Source organism: Chironomus tepperi, unplaced genomic scaffold (assembly GCF_022539635.2).
Source record: "Chironomus tepperi strain 1889 unplaced genomic scaffold, CSIRO-AGI_Ctep_v1 contig_9, whole genome shotgun sequence".
NCBI classification, from domain to species: Eukaryota; Metazoa; Arthropoda; class Insecta; order Diptera; family Chironomidae; genus Chironomus; species Chironomus tepperi.
In genome coordinates this window covers 102,468-119,354 of record NW_027226131.1, presented here as the reverse complement: position 1 = coordinate 119,354, position 16,887 = coordinate 102,468, and the positions used below count along the sequence as shown (strand labels likewise).

Sequence of the window (16,887 nt, the reverse complement as noted above, 5' to 3'; positions counted from 1 at the left end):
TTCAGATTAAAATTCAAAATTTCATTGGTCCGCAAATGACGTCAACAAAAAGAAGATGTCCAAAAACTTCAATATGCCGAAAGTCAATTTTTAAATTATTATTATTGCTGTTTTTGGTAAATACCAAAGAATTATAACTGTGGATATCCAATGTTATTTAAATAATTTGCATTTATTCTTGTTTTGGAGCAATTTATTGGACTTAATGTCAACATTTCGAACATCAAAACTGCTCAAAATAAGAAGATTTAAATTTTTGTCGGCAAGCCTAACGTCAGTAAAAGGCACTTGACTAATTTATCTTTTATAATCATCGACAATTCACTAAAAATGCTCAAATTAAGTCCACTTTGAAGCATTTACTTTCAATAGCTGAAAGTTTATCCTTTAAACATTCAATTCAGCCGACTAAATATCTAATAATGTACGCCTACTCGCTACTTAAACTACTTCAAATATGCATGCAGCACTTAAACATGATCAGCCGTTAATACTTAATGTCTTCTTACCAATTAGTTTTTAATTGTAAAGCCATTTTTTAGTTTGTTTAGTTACACTTGAGCAGCAAATGAAATAAATTGAGCGTACATAATTGCTTGATTTAGCAGGTTGACAACAAACACAGCTGACTTCTTATTCTGAAGATTCGCAGTGGCTTGATGGCGGAATGGTTTAGTTCTTCAGTACGTAATTATTGCAATATCGACCTGTGATCATTTGTTCCAAACTCGGCACGTTTCGCGTGAAGTAAAATACGTTAGAACTAGTCATTAACTTGCCATAAACTAGTTATTACGCATTTTTGTTATCTCTGATATAAGAAATGCTTCACCTTGAACTTTTTCGCATCATAAGTATTCAGTGGCGCGTGTCCTTTCTTTGTAAGCCACGGACAGTAATGTCATCATAGGAGTGGTTCTAATCCCATTATAAACTGCAGACGTTTATAATGCGCACCCTTACTCGATAAATAATCTTTAGCCATGAACTGTCCTTGCGAAGATCTGGATTTTAATGAAATGATCAGATTAAGGTTTTTTAAAATCAAATCAATGCTGAAATAACTAGAATTTTTGGAATGTTTTAAATACCAGTTTTTGGGCAGTTCTTATGTTAATTAGGACTTCTTCGCTATGCGAAAAATTTATGAGGAAAAACACTGGCAGATTAAGCAAAACGGTATAAATTAATATATTAGCTGTGGTGAATCACATTTTTGAAGGAAAATGACAACAATGTGACAATGACAAATCTTGAAATACTTGGAAGTATTGCTATCCGGTTCAAGAAATTACAATAGGAAGTCTAGGTGTCATAGTCAACTGGGAAGAGTCTTGATATCAAGCTCAAGAAGCTAGGAAGCTATCTGCTATCAATCTCAAATATCGTTATTTATCTGGTCAAAAGTATCTGTTGTTGCGCAACCTGTTTTTCACGACACCATCATGTGTTGCAAAAGATGTCAGGTGTGTTGAAAAAATGCTGAAATGTGTCCTGACACAAATGTTAACTTCCACTGAATTAGAATATTTGTGGAATTGTTAATGCCGAAATCTGATTCCGAATGTCAAGGTCTGATGACCAAATGTCAATTGTATATTTTCACGTGGTATTCCGTTATATCAATGAATTTACCGCTGACGATGAAGCTATTTGCCGGTATAAGGACAGGATAGAAAGCATCTTATCTGAAGGATGGCAGCCTCAAAATTAGGCTGAGATGTTAAGACTAACAACCGACTATCAACGAAGACACAACGCAAAAGACAACTGAATTAGAATATTTGATGATTAGATCTCAAAGAAGCGATAATAAAGTGTGAAATGATTAGATCCACGATGCGCTATTTTGTGACTCGTGCACCAAAAAACTAAGATTTTATGTCATAAGAAAAACCCAAGGTTGAATCCGAAAATAGATTCTTGAAATTTTTCCTGCTGAAACTTGAAATGTTAAAAATCAAGGACATGCTTCTATAATCATGAACTATTAATTTATCATCCTTTGTCAAGAAAATGCAAATTGCATCGAATCAATAAATCTCTAAAAACTCGTAATTTTCAAGACCAAATTTTTACACATTTGAATAACTTTGCAATAAAATGAAGCATCTCAATGTTTTGACTGTTTCTATAAATTTTTTCGTTTTTATTCATCAGTTTCTTTTTCTCACTACGGTATAAAATATCATTTAACAAATAGAATATATAGATCTACAATACAATAGCAAAAAATGCTCTATTATTTAGGTATTAAATATCTTTTTTTCTCATTTTTGATATATCAATCTTATAAATTTTTTTGTTTAAAGCTACAGATTATTAGAGAGACAAAATTGGTCAATGATATGATAAAAAAGAGTATACTTTTGGGGAAGAATCGTTCGTTAGTATAATAAGGCGTAGAATATAAAAGTCTGCATAAATTTCTTGCAGAATGTTGATAATAAAGAAGAGATTTTTGGAAGGAAATAGCGTTAATGGAAGAACAAAGTTGTCAGATTGGTTTTTCAAATACTTACGACGCAAGTTCATGGAACCTTAAATATATTTTTTGCAGCAAATATATAGCTTTACAACCTACAAGGTTTCTTGTACATCTTTCTTATTAAATATTTGTATATTATGTCTATATTCGACTTATAGAAATATGAATTTCTCGTATAATTTTTTTTGTCACAACTCATCGTCACTGCGTTAAGTTACTTTGTCACTGAGTTTAAGTCCAAATCCCAATCTGGATCAAGTTCATCAAAGCATTCCTGTAGTGTCTTCTCAGGATTCATATTTTGCATTTTACATAATTTTATAGCTTTTTGTAAGTCCCAATTTATAAAGTTTAGAGTGTCTAGGCATCTTTCCAATGTTACCTGTGTATGAATAAAGTAGAAATAAGAAAATTTAATGACATGTGATCTGTAGTTCAGTAAGATATTAATCACATGAATGTTAAGTCAACAATTGCACCTTTTTAGTTCCCGAAATAGACAGGCAACAAGGCAGACTTACGATGCGTTAATATGAATAATAAACATTTAACTAACCTTGGTTCCAAACATTTTTCTTATGATGCGCACCTCATCAGACTCTAATCCCCGTTCGGGCCCTAATGGCTTCTTATCGGAAAAGTCAAGTAAATCTTCACAACTAACATGATTTATTGATCTTTTCAATTCACATGGACTATTGCCACCGCTATTATTATTATTTTCCATTTCTAATTCTATTTCACACTCGTCAGTGTTAGCTGCCATCTCGACAGATTCTTTAATTTTATTAAATAATGCATTGCTGGCAAGTTCATTCTTGGGCATTTTATATTTTGGAAATTTTTGACTAAATTCAATCTTTTTTGATTCAATTGATGATGTCGATACTGAAAATGGTCTTCTTTCAACTTGCTTGAATGGAAATGATGAGCTGCTATTACAATGATTGTTAATGACTTTACTGGCACTATTATTTCTACTACTAGCTTTATTATTGTTATTACCACTATTTTCACTTTCATATAATCCAAATCCATCGACCATATCGTCGGAGATTTTAACGTCATTGACAACATTTTCATCTTCCAATATCGATTCGAAATTAAGTGACGCTGTGTCTGATTGCTCATGACTTGAAAATCTCTTTTGAAAATCTTCAATATTTTGATATGTTCTCGCTTCATTAGCGACAGTTGATGACATACGAAGATCTTGAAATGATGTTGATGGAAAATTATTTTCGATGAAATCTTTCGTGTAATTTTTTTCAAGACCTTTTATCATACCATAATTATTATTGACATTTTCTTCAAATTCCTGTGAAATTTTCGTGTCTTTTTTTAAATCTTCAAAGACATCATCATCATCATCGTCATCATCATCATTATTGATGTCATAACTTGTGTTTACATTGGATGATGTTGTTGGTGCTTTAAAATTGCTTGCTTCCGTAAAAATTTCACTTTTGTCTTCAACTGGTGTTATTTGATTAACTTTATCTAATGTTCGTTGTGTTGCTGATGCGGGAATTATTAATGGATATTTACGTACATGACGCTTTTGAGCAATATTCAATTGTAATGTACTTCGATCTCTAGGTGGCAATGGTAGTGGATTTTCTGTTTTACGTTCAATCGGCTGCACTTCGGTTTTTGGTGTCGTCTTCAATGAATCAACATTTAATGTAAAATTTCCATCGGCATTTGCCATATAACTTGGTGTCTCGCATGGATTTTCGCAGTCGTGATCCAACAAGAATGTTGTTGAATTAACACTTTCACTTCCTATAGACGGTAATATTCTCAATCGGGGCTTAACAATGGGAAAGCTTTTATCTCGTAGAGCTTTTAATGGACTCGATGTTGATGATGCTGATGAGGAAGTCGATGTATCAAAGTCTTTCGTAATTCGTAATAATTTACTTAAAGTAGCTGCCTTATTTGATTGTGGCACGTGCTCTAATGGACCATTTGTTACTCTTGGTAATGTTGAGCCTTTCTCTTTATAGTCATCCTCAAACGTCTCGTCATGCGTTTCCATTTGATTCATAAATAAAAGTTCTTTTGGTTCCTCAACCAGCGATTTATAAGCGAGTGAATTTTCAGCGGTTATTGAACTCTGTGAATGAGAAAAATGAAGCAACACAAAAGGGGACGGAGATAATGATTGGATGTGGAGGATAAGGTTTCATGGACATTTCGTGATGTTAGATGATGTTCGTGTAACGAAAATGAGGAAAAATAGACAAATGAAATTGTTTTAATGAAAAAATATTTGAAAAATAAAATCATAAAAAAAATTAAAAAATCCAGCACAAAATAGGAATTAGAACTAAATTAGAATGTTAGTAAGTTGTAGGCAGGTTTAGTAAATTTGCATGCAATATAGATTTTTATTTATTCTTTGTCATTTCTGTTTCAATGGAAGATCAAAGCTTTCTCTGAGCTTCACATTTCCTCTACATTTCTTTTGTCTGTGTCAGTATCTTCTTGTGTAGCAGGAAAACCTTTACTTTTAAAATGAAAATGTCTCGTAAATTTCCCAACGGTATTTAAATTATTGATTAATTATTCATATAATAATGTAAGGTATTAAAGCTATAGAGTCGTAGAATGCTGAAAAATTTGCAAATATTCACAATAGCACTCGTCGTACAGCTTTACATAGATGTGAATTTATGAATGAAAAGACTATTAATATCCATCGTAAAGCCAACAGTCGACATTTGTCATCGTAAATTTGTTCAAATAGGGGATTGTTCGGAGGTTATGTAACGCTTAAAATGGATTTTTCAGCCCTACTTAGAGTTGCAATCCAGGCACCCATGACAGGCCAAAACCGTACAAATTCTTGATTGTTTTTATATTTTTTCTTACAAAACTTCACTTGCTCCACCGTGGTGCTTTGTAGCAGAATCATGAACTAAAATAATACCACTCTTAAGGGGGTAGGGGGATCCAAGTAGAGTTGCAAAACAGGCACCTGTGACAGCCAAAAACCGTATAAATTCTTGATTATTTACAAAACTTCACTTCCCTCACCGTGGTGCTTTTTAGCAGAATCATGGACTGAAATCGTAAATCCCCTGACCTCTTCGGGTTCAGGGGTCAAAGAGAGGGGGACCCAAGCATTACCTAATTTCCGAACGCATCCCTAAAGCATCCAGCAACTGAATGTTGAATCAAAAATTAATAATGCTACTTAATTTTGCGCCAAATTATTTATTCTATTGATCCTTCAAATGTCTAATTTAAAATGATTTTGATGCCATCTGAAGGCACGAGCAGTAATTGACTTTGACATATTGTATCCCATTCGTATAGCAAACATGACGTTCTTTGAATTATATGTGAAGCTACTCTAAATATATAACATTTCCTACTTTTGTTTTCTGTGTCATTTTATAACATCCAACAGTGATGAGAAATAAAAAGATATTCAACAGGTTATGTATATATGGAAATCATTTCATTATATCATACATTTTTATAGTATATTAGGCGAGTGCATCATGAATAAATATTGCTGAGTGCATTATTCCAATGACTTTTTGGATTTCTTTTATGGTGTCATTTCAATAAAGTACCTTAAAAACCTTACATAATAATGCATTTTATTTGCTTGCCTTGCATATTAATACTTTTCATATTGATTAAAATCAATGATATTTAAAAAAAAAACAGCCATAATCAGCATTACAATAAAAGGATTAGGCGTCTCTGCAAGTGACAGTCAATCAAATAATACTTCAAAATCACTTAAATGTTTAATAGCAATTTAAATGCCTACATGAACTTAATGTTACTTAATAATCATTTTGGCAATTTCTTCTTGATTGCTAAAAATTTATTACAAGATGTTGCTGCATATATGACATATGCTTTTTTTGTGCCAAAATTAATCTCTAATGTCGGAATGCTGGAATTTTTGCTTCATTACGATGACATGTAATGTCTTATTTTTCGTGAATTGCTGCATGACTTTTTTGTTTTGGTAAATGGATATAAAATTACCGTGATTAGTCTTTATTTTAGAAAGGAAAAGTTATTAAAATAATATAAAGATTCACTCATTCTACAAGTCTATAGCAATTGCAAGATGAATATTGGAGATTAGATGCGCGTAATGGATATTCATAATTATTTGTGATATTTGGACAGGAAGGAAAATTTTGACTTGATTTGACATGAAAACTCTGAAAAAAGTCTCAATAATGCTTGAATTCTCAAGTTGAATCCAATTTGTCCTCAATAAAAGGAACCGCAACTAACTGCTCAACTCTCTATTGAGTAATTTGGACATGATTAAGTTGTTACTCAATCGCCGGATTACTTTGCAAAGTATCAAAGCTTTGATAAACTCAATTACTGATTTCGCCAAGGACTATTACATTAAATATGATAGTTTTCAAGAGGTTCAATTGGTATGGCACAGATGCGAAGCCGGATGATTTGGATGAAACTATTTTTAGTAATTTTTTGATGGAATAAAGCCATAAAAAGCTCATTAGATAATTGTACTAATCTGTATGTTAGATATTAAGAATTGGTTTAATGTTTCGATGGATTTTGGGGAATTGAAAGCTCAACATTCTTTAGGAATATTATCGTTATGCAACAGGGATGGTAAACCAGATCAACAATCGCAGTGCCTATTCACTTTGGGAAACCCTAAACTATTTTCCTGCTCTAAGCTCAAAATTTATATGTATTAAACCTATCGGCTAACCGATTGATTAGTCAATCGGCTAAAAGTCAGGTCCATGTGAATTTTTGAGCTTAACATAACAAGCAACATAGTGTGGCGAACAGCACTTTTCGCCATAAAAACGATGCTTTTAGGGCAACTTCTCATGCTACTATTAATATGACGATATGGTACCGCCCTAACGAACGCGTTGTGCTGTTCGAGTTTATGGCATAGAGTTCAAGGATTTAATGTAATGAACGACTAATTGCTGAGATGCATTTTATGTGGTTTTATGCAATCAAAAATGAAAGCAACGGCATAGCTCTCTGGAATGGAATCTCCTGATTGATAACCCTTTATAGTAAAGGTATCACTAGCTACAATTTAGAAACCGTGACACCAATGGATAATATTTCATATACCACTCGTCTATCCTTAACTTTTTGTTCAAATTCATATCAAATCTTCAAAATTGTTCACCCCTGAATAGGATTATAAATATTAATATAGATAATAAAATACTGATATTATGCATATGATGGATAATTTGTTGGAAATTCTCGTTTGACATTTTCATTTTAATTTATCTTTTCTGAATATATTGTTTTAAAATTAATTAATTAAATTATTAAACAAACACTAATTTTTTTCTGCATTTTAGTCGCATTCGTCACAATTTTTTTTGTTAATTAAATTAATTAGCACGATAAATATGTAATTTTCTATTAAATTGGAAAGAATATTTATAGATTTTTATGTTTTTCACATCATGAACATATTAAAAAATTGGAAATTAGTATTTATTAATAAATTCGAATAGTTTTTTTTTGATTTAAAATAGAATTTTTTACGATAAAAATGAGAAAGATTTTTAAAATATCTACTGTGTAATTTGATATTGCATAATATCCATCACTAAACATCTCAAAAAATCTTATATCTTTTTTATGAGTTATTTGAGAGATTCATCAAATGATTATCATTATTTTCATTTTTTATTATTATTTATCATAAAGATCACATCACGATGACATGATTGATTCGTCACATCAATTGAATTCTTTTTTATTCATTATTTTACTCAATATTCAAAATATTTTCGCTCCATAAATGGAACATCTTTTTTTTTATTTTAACAATTAAACGATTAGTAGACAAAAATTTGAATTATATTTGCGCGAAAAAGAAATTTTTAAGAGAGAGACTAAGTTCTCACTACCTGTAGATAAATACGATTAAATCATTTATTACTAATCTATACAAAACAAGAAAGCTTTTAATTGCACCTTCATTCTTAAATGAAAAAAGTTAAGTTTTTTTAATGGCTATTTAAAAACTCATAAACTCGTTTTAAGCTTTAACAAACACGTGTTTCACTTCTTTTTTATTATCCACCTTTTCACTACCTCTATTCGTAACAAATTAGTGAAAGAAAGTGATCATATATTCACTATGGGAACACAAATCTTGACCTACTAATGACCCCAAGTGTAATTAAAATGATGGAAAGGAACGATTAAGTTACTAATTGTCATTTATGACCATATAAATGTCTTGTAGGCAGTGTTGATTCATCTGGTGTCACGACTAGACACAGATCATAGTCATTTTATTATAAGGTTATGTTTTGTTTAGATTTTATATTGTCAAGGTCTAGGCTGCCTGAATAGCACAAGTTTGATAATCGATCCTAAATTCCGTACTAAGGCGTCTCTGATTTGGTGTTGGATTCAGTTCAAATTCAGCAACATGCCAGAGTCATACCTTCCTGATACCAAGCCGGTGTGACTCTGACTTGGTGTTGGATTCAGTTAAAATCTGCCATCATGTCAGTCACTCCTTCCTGGTATTTTGAATCTTTTAACATCCTTGTGTTATTCGGGTAGCCTCAACATGTCAGTCTGGTGCCAAATTTTGGACCGATTAACCGACTTGAGTTGCTCGGGTTACATAATGCAAAATATTAAAGACCTCAACCAATGTTGTCCAAATTATGTGTCGAGGCACACTTTTTTTTAGAAATGCAATGAACCTTATGCCTTGTGCGGTTTCGGTTGAGGCATAACACTAAGGTGTGCCGTGGCATAAAAATGTTTGGACAATACTGACGTAGACTAACATTGATCCAATTATAAAACAAATATATCTATGCAATAGACAGATCTGATTTAGTCATTCTCGTGATCAAGCATAAAGTCAGATAGCAACACTGCAAACAGGACAAATTTCACACATTTTCCCACGGTCTAGACTAACAAAAAAAATATTAATTAACTTCTGTGTTGAACATGAAAGGAGCCAGAATAAATAAATAACAATTAACACTCGACAGCATAAGATGTTAAACAAGGAAAATAAGGTAATAAGATGAATATATTTATACTAAGTAGCAGAAGAGTGTTTTTATGATTAATTATAATAAATTTATATATGATAATTGAATAAATTTCGTGTGCGCGTATTACTCACTGTATTATTGAGTATATTGAGTATTTTGTAATGATAGTAGTTAGGTATTTAAATATACAATAATATTGCGCAATAATAACAAGATATCAAGATACTCACACTACTGTTAATTTTACAATTATTAATACTTAGAATTATTCTTCATCGTCTTTCTCAGTTTCCTTTGATTTGCTTTTTATTAATTTTGTGTTTGCTTTTTGACTTCCTAATTTATTCAAGTTAAGACTCTTATTGTTTTTTTCTGTTTATTTACATATAATTAAGTTGAGATAGATCCAACAGAGACTTGAGATTTTTTTAGAATTGTCATTTTTTTAAATATTTAAAATAACTTTTTTTTGAGAACTTCTACTTCAAAAAACCTTGCAACATTTTTCTCATTCATTTAACATTTAAAAACCTTTCATTTAAATCGAAGTAAAATGCTATAGGGAAAGTAACTTTTTTTGATTATTCTTTGTTCAAGTTAAGAGTCAGAAAATATGTCATCATCTCATAGAGTTTACAACATGTTTTACAAAAAGAATTGAGACGAAAAAAACGAAAGGAGCTTCTCAATGTACATACTTTTTATATACTATGAAGTTTTGTATTATGAGAGATATGTTTCATTAGAGCGTCATTGTTTAGACATTAACAAGTTTATCAATTATCAATTTTCATCTTCAAAGGTAATTTAACCGGTGTGGATCATAAAAAGGTCCATTATATTAGGATTAATAACAATATTGCCATTCATTAAGAATGTAGTCATGATTCACATCTTCATGCATTCGAAGAGATTAACCAATTTTATTTTTGCGATGTTAAATGTATTCAGTTCATCAGTTTTGTGAACAACAACAATAATCAATAACAACAATGTGGGAAACCTTTTCCATGTCGGGTATCAAAAAAATGATGAAAATAAAAGTGAAATAAAAAACATAGTGAACTATGATTAGAGTTATGGGACGGAAGTTTATGTTTTCTAAATACAATTTTGATTGGCATTGAGAGATTAAGGTGCTGGACTTGGAGGCATATAATTTTGACGATAATTGAGGGATTCCGTACTTGATGAGCTGCTCGAATAAGCAGATTTATTTATTTTTAAATTGTCCATAAGTAGCTTTCTCTGCTGCTTATGTCGTTCTTCCTTTTCTTTTATATCCTGATCATGTTGTTGTTGTAATTGCCATATCAAGTCGTTTTGCTTAACCGTTGAACCGTGAATTTTATCTGGCCATTGAAAGCCTGAGCCTTTAATATTAATGTTTGCACCTGTTACATTCGACTCACGTAGGATTGTTGAAACTGATTTTTTGCCACTCATACCTGGATAGTCGATGATATCGAAGTAGCTTTGAGTTGTTGGAGATTTTCCAGTTAACTTGGTTACATCAAAATCTGTGTAAAGTAGATCCAAATTAGAATTTGAGATTTTATTGCCTCTCTTTGTATAATTACGGTAGTCATTCTGAAGAAACTGTTGTGCTTGTTGAATAGCACTTTGTGTTATTGATTTTTGCTGTTGTTGTCCATTAGAGCTATTACTAGTTGATGAACCAAAATTCCTATTGAAACATTTGCCAACAAATTCATAAATATTATTGAAGTTTGATGTGAATTGAACAGGCTGTGGCGTAGGTGTGAGAGTTCTTGTATCTTTGTTTATCAAATTCTTTCGATGATCATTGACTGAATTATTAAAATCCTCATCAGAATCAATATCACTGCTACTCAATGTTGTCTTATCATCACCGCCACATCCTCTACCTCCACTTAGGTCTTCATTCAAGAACTTTTTACGATCTGTTATGTAGTTGTAATGCGGAGCACTTTTGATTGATGCATTTGAGCCATAAAGTTTATCACGTCCATTTACGTTTGGATTGCTACTGTTGCTGTATTGAGAATTCTCACTACGATAATATCCACCTTTTGCGGTCTTGTGAGATTTTTTATTCAAGTATCGTTGTCGTCGCTTTTGGAAACGTGACGAATACATTTTAGAACGAATATCACATTCTGAATGTGCCATACTTTTATCCAAATCACTTTCACTTGTCGATGATGACGAGTCAATCATATTAATCGGATTATAGCTCAAACGTCGAAGGTTTCTTGCTCTAACACTTTTTGGCTTATATGTTATAACATTTCTAGGCTTTTCTGTCATCAATTGACTTTTAGTTGGTAAAAATAAACTTCGATTTCCATACTCTTCATCCAATGAACTAGTCTTGCGTACTTCCATAGATTTCAAGTTCATTTTTGTTAAATTACTGGGTTTGGTTATCACACCTGGAGATTTTATTTCAAAATTATCGGTAAATGACATCGAACGTTGTCGTGGCTGTGACTGTATCGTATCTTCAAACTTATTTGCAGTAAAATTTGTTTGATTATTAAACATTCGTTTTGTTGGTGACAAAAATAAATTGCGAGTTTTAGGATAGTTAAAAAATCCAGCACCACGCGACGTAGCACTATCTTGTGGACTATAGCTACTAGGCGTCGTCTTTTGTGATTGTGAATCTTTTGGACTAAATGATTTATCAGAATGTTTCTCTAATGGCGAATAATAATCTCGACTAGCAGACTTTTTATGATTATTGCTATTATTGTTATTACTAGAATTATTATTATTGTTGTTGTTATTCTTAATCTTTGAAGATATATTGTCAATGTCATTAGTAAATGTCTTTTTATTGAAATTATTTGACAAAGTCTTTAAATTATTCTCCAGAAGGAAATTCTCACCGAATAATGTCTCTGCTGAATCAGTTTTTTCAAGCTCATTGAATGCCTGCATAAAATCTAAATTTAATGCATTCAATGTCTTCTCAATGTCTAATAAATTTTCACCGATAATATCTCGAGTCTTTTTATCAGAAAGTCTTTTATCTAACGTTCCCGTGTCTATAGAAAAGTTTAATGGCTTGCTTAATATTTCACGAGATTTTTCAAAACAAAAATCAGAACTTTTCTTATCAAAAATTGGTATTCTAAAATCACGTGGCTCTCTTGTACTTTCAATCTCATTTAATGATCGGAAGCGCTATACAATTTTTAAAATTCAACCGCATATGTTTAAATTCACAGCAATAAAAATTATAAAATTACAAAATAAAAATTTCCATAAAAAAATCATAATTAAGGATTTTGCAAGAGGTAAGACATGATAAGAAAGAAACAGCAGAAAAAGAATTTATTGATTAGTAACTTACAATTATCATGAAAAAATTGTTAGTTTATGAATAATGCTTAATATTTATAAGTCAACAATAGAATTGTCAAAATAGCTGCTATCAGATGTAGAAAACTTTATGTGTTAGTTACAACATGAAACAGATAGGAATTTATGTCAAATAGCGACGGGAGAGCGGAAAATTGAGAGAAAAGAAGTTTTTTTTTCGTTAATTTTCAATAGTTCCCAAAATAAATTACATCTACATCTTAAAAAAGTATGGAAATTGTCTTTCAGATCTCATATCTTGTAAAATTAGTCAACTACATAGACCCAATAATAGATAAAGAAGTTTAAATGATAAATTTTCAGTATTTTACTCACTTGCAAGTCAGGAGCATTCTTTGCTTCCTCACTGAAATTCTTCCGATCCTTGTAGTTCACATTTTGCTGATGCATAAATGCATTTCCATTCATATGATTTGCCAATGATGATCCGTCACGCTCATTGTTTGATGAATGTGATAAGTGTGGAAATCGGAAACTAAATTTCCGTTTCGGACTTTGTGTTGATTGATTTTGATCAAGATCTGTCATCGACCTGTGTGAAAAATGTATAAACATTAAGTTAAAGATTAACTGATAAACATGAATCAATGATTCCTCACCTAGCGCTCATTTCATTAGCAAATTCAATCGCTTGATTAAGCATTTTTTCATCCTTAACCGAAATCGGCTTTACCGTTGATGCCTTCTTCTTACTTTTATACGTTGCGGCTGTGAGCAGAATACAAAATTGTTTAGATTTGAAATATTTGATTAAGTTGGTGATTCATTTACCTGCCGTTATACCTGAACCTGAATTCTTTCGACTTAATTTAGAATTTAATTCAGTCAGTTCATTTCTCTTATTGACATTGTCAAAATTAGGAGTTAGCGGTGGACCGTGTGAAGAATCACCACCGGATGTTGACATTGATCTAAACATAAAGTCCATCTCGTCTAACAATGATGGACCAAAATCAAATACTTTATTTTGCATTTCATCATCTGATATCTCATGATAGTCATGAGCATCTTGTGCATCTTGCCATAATTTTGTCTCGGTTGGAAGCTATAAAGTAAATTTGACAGTTATAAAAGATTTTGTTTGCTTGATAAAAATATGAACTTACGCTTGCAAAATTCTTTCCCATTTCTGTAGTCCACATTTGATGGTCTGATTGTGCAAATGGATTAGAATCGTTAAATGCTGCTGACACAGGTCGGGTTGAGGAAGTAATACGTTGGAAGTCGGAGGATAAACTATCATTATTTAAGTTTCCATTGCTTTGATGTAAATGTCTATGATTATCAGATACTTGCTGTGCGGGTAATAAATTAGTGGATTCTGAAAAGTAAACGCTGCCGGTTGTTTGAATTGATGTAGGTGTAGGTGGGAGAAGTTGCTCTAAATCCTCGGATGGTTTATAAGGTGTTACAACTTGCCTTGGTAATTTATTGTACGTTTGTGTGTTTGACAGAAATGCAACATTGCCAAAATAAGCTCCATCAATGCCGACGTGCCCTGTATGCTTAAAATCATTTTGTGGGCTGGATATCATGTCTGTTTTTAATTTTCTTTTACTATTTCTTTCTAATGTATTTCGTATGAAACTTCCAGTACTGTTTTGATTTTGTATGCCATTTGATGATGATGATGGAAGACTTTCAATATGTGCAACCGTATTGGCAGGATTAAAGAGACCACATCGACCATTATGAAGAACGCCTAGCCAATATGGTGAATTTGTTGATTTATCTAAAACTGTAATTATTTCTCCTTGTCGATATGCCAAATGTTCCTTCTTAAGATCTATACACTGTGTGACTGTTTTCAATTGTTCTGGCTTCATATCAGGCAAAAGTCGATAAATTTCCACAAATTTTGGTCTATCGTTTGGTTCGTGGCTCCAACAATTAAGCATTAAAGCATAATACTCCTTTGGACATACTTCCGGCTTCTCAAGTCGTTGAAAATTAGGTTTATCGATTGCTTCAAGTATTTGTTGACCTGTAAAAGCAGGCCAAGGCTGAAATCCATATGAGAACATTTCCCAAAGACAAACTGCGTATGCCCAAACATCTGATGCACTCGTAAATTTCAAATAATTTACACACTCTGGACTACACCATGCAATTGGTAGCTTTAAGTTCACATTAAAGTTTGTCTTGTAATAATCTTTACCAACACCGAGTGCTCGACTCAATCCGAAATCACTATAAAAAGAAGCAAATTGGAAAGGCAAAGAAAATTATTGATGTGAAAATGGAAAAAAATTTCACGCACATATTACAAACCTTATTTTCACTTTATTCTTATTGAATACCAAGATATTACGTGCTGCCAAGTCACGATGAATAAGGCGATTATTTTCTAAATACATCATTCCATTGCATCTATAATTAGATTCGAGTGATTTATATACATTATTTATTAATTGCTTAATAGTTTAATGCGATTTAATAATACTTACATCTGTAATGCAAAATCACAAAGCACTGGTACAGTTAAAAACTTTACTCTCAGATCATTATCTTTGAGACATTCGAGTAGTGAGCGCAGTGGAGCGAGTTCTGTCACGAGCATTAATGAATCAGTCGACAATACAACTCCATATAATCGGACGATATTTTCGTGATCGATTGAATGCATAATTGCAGCTTCCTTTAGAAATTCCATAGGATTACTTTGCATTCGTTCACGACAAAGGCATTTAATGGCGACTTGAATCCTCTCATTTCCATTCGTCCATACGCCTTGTTGAACAATACCGAATTCACCATTTCCGAGTTGTTTATTGACACTTATTGAGTCGAGCGGAATTATGTGCTTATTTGTTGGTAATTTATTCGGGGAACTGGGCGCTTTCAGCACATCTAATGTTGCATTATGATTTATTAACTAAAAATATACAAATAAAATTAATCAACATTACAAAACGGAAAGGATGTTTCCATGAATAAATTAATAATCACTGACCTCATCACGTTTATTCACTACTGGCGTTTGCAGTAGACGTTTTATTTTACTCAAATAACCTTGAGAGCAATATTTGTCATAAAATTTGTGTAGTCTACGAATCTCTGGCCGACTAAATCCGATAGTGCGAAAGTCTTGATCGGTTGCATACTTAATTTGATGAATGGCAGTTATTTTTAGCTCATTTCTGGAAATGATTTATATTTTTAGATTCTTATTAATGTTCTCATTTTACAAATTGCGTTGTTGTTGTTGTTGCTGCTCTTTAATGTTCCGCTCATGTTTCATTGAACCTTTTTTTTTCCTCATTCTGTCGTCGCTCAATGAGACATTGCAGATTTTTGCATGTTTTACAATGAAAATTACTGATTTTAACATTTCACTATAACTTATTACTTACTTTAAGCTTGTATAATATTGCTGGAGTTCTGCTTCGATCAAAAATTCATACAGATCTGGTAAATTTTGTTTTTCATCCATCTTTTTTTTGCGCGACTAAAAAAACTTATTTTTCATCTGTCATCGTTTTTAGCTATTTCCAATAATTGTGCACGCTTACTTCACATAATTTCAATTGAACAGCATCTCAGTTACTAAAATATCAACTTTAATATCCTTAAAACAAACGAAAATGACCTATTTAATGACTATTTGATAAAATTGAGTTTTCTACAAAATAATTCTACAGCTGTCTACCAAATAATTGTGTGATGGAATTTATGGAACATGAAATAGGACGGTAAGTTGTGTATTGTATGGATGTGACTCATTTTTGTTTCGCTCAGTGTAGAATTCAAATTTAAATAAACCGTTACAAGAATTTAAGAGTTTGGAATTATTTTCTGTGGAATGCAAGCATGTTCTAGATTTTTGTATTTACTTATGAATATTTATTCGAACAACCTGTCTGAATAAGTATTACAATTTTTTCGATTTACGATGTTAATTAATCTATATAAATGTAGGATCAAGAATACAATTTTCAAATCTGGGTTTTTTAAATAAATTAAGGCTATTGCTTGGATTATCAGTTGCCATAATGTGAT

The 16,887-nt window shown here is 31.8% G+C and overlaps 1 protein-coding gene across 3 annotated transcripts; it reads right to left on the bottom strand.

Annotated features, from left to right (window-relative positions):
* Nucleotides 1–2,221: 2,221 nt before the first annotated feature.
* On the bottom strand, nucleotides 2,222–16,540 carry Ack-like (activated Cdc42 kinase-like). 3 transcript variants are annotated; one of them, XM_070634877.1, is made up of 10 exons: nucleotides 16,242–16,540; nucleotides 15,842–16,028; nucleotides 15,336–15,763; nucleotides 15,160–15,258; nucleotides 13,995–15,078; nucleotides 13,660–13,933; nucleotides 13,488–13,596; nucleotides 13,204–13,420; nucleotides 3,045–4,607; nucleotides 2,222–2,870 (listed from the first exon to the last, which is right to left on the bottom strand). In XM_070634877.1, the coding sequence occupies exons 1-10, from the start codon at nucleotides 16,319–16,321 to the stop codon at nucleotides 2,703–2,705; spliced, it is 4,209 nt and encodes a 1,402-aa protein (XP_070490978.1). In that variant the 5' UTR covers nucleotides 16,322–16,540; the 3' UTR covers nucleotides 2,222–2,702. The 3 variants fall into 3 exon arrangements, with proteins under 3 accessions (XP_070490978.1, XP_070490970.1, XP_070490962.1); XM_070634869.1 differs by lacking the exons at nucleotides 2,222–2,870; nucleotides 3,045–4,607 and adding exons at nucleotides 4,853–11,036; nucleotides 11,097–12,690; XM_070634861.1 differs by lacking the exons at nucleotides 2,222–2,870; nucleotides 3,045–4,607 and adding an exon at nucleotides 4,853–12,690.
* Nucleotides 16,541–16,887: the final 347 nt, after the last annotated feature.

Coding starts and splice junctions, on each gene's coding strand:
- Ack-like (XM_070634861.1), bottom strand. CDS start 16,321: ATGGATGAAAAACAAAATTTACCAGATCTGTATGAATTTTTGATCGAA. Junction 15,079..15,159: donor AAGAATAAAGTGAAAATAAG/GTTTGTAATATG, acceptor TTCTTTTTATAG/TGATTTCGGATTGAGTCGAG. Junction 13,934..13,994: donor TGGGAAAGAATTTTGCAAGC/GTAAGTTCATAT, acceptor TTTACTTTATAG/CTTCCAACCGAGACAAAATT.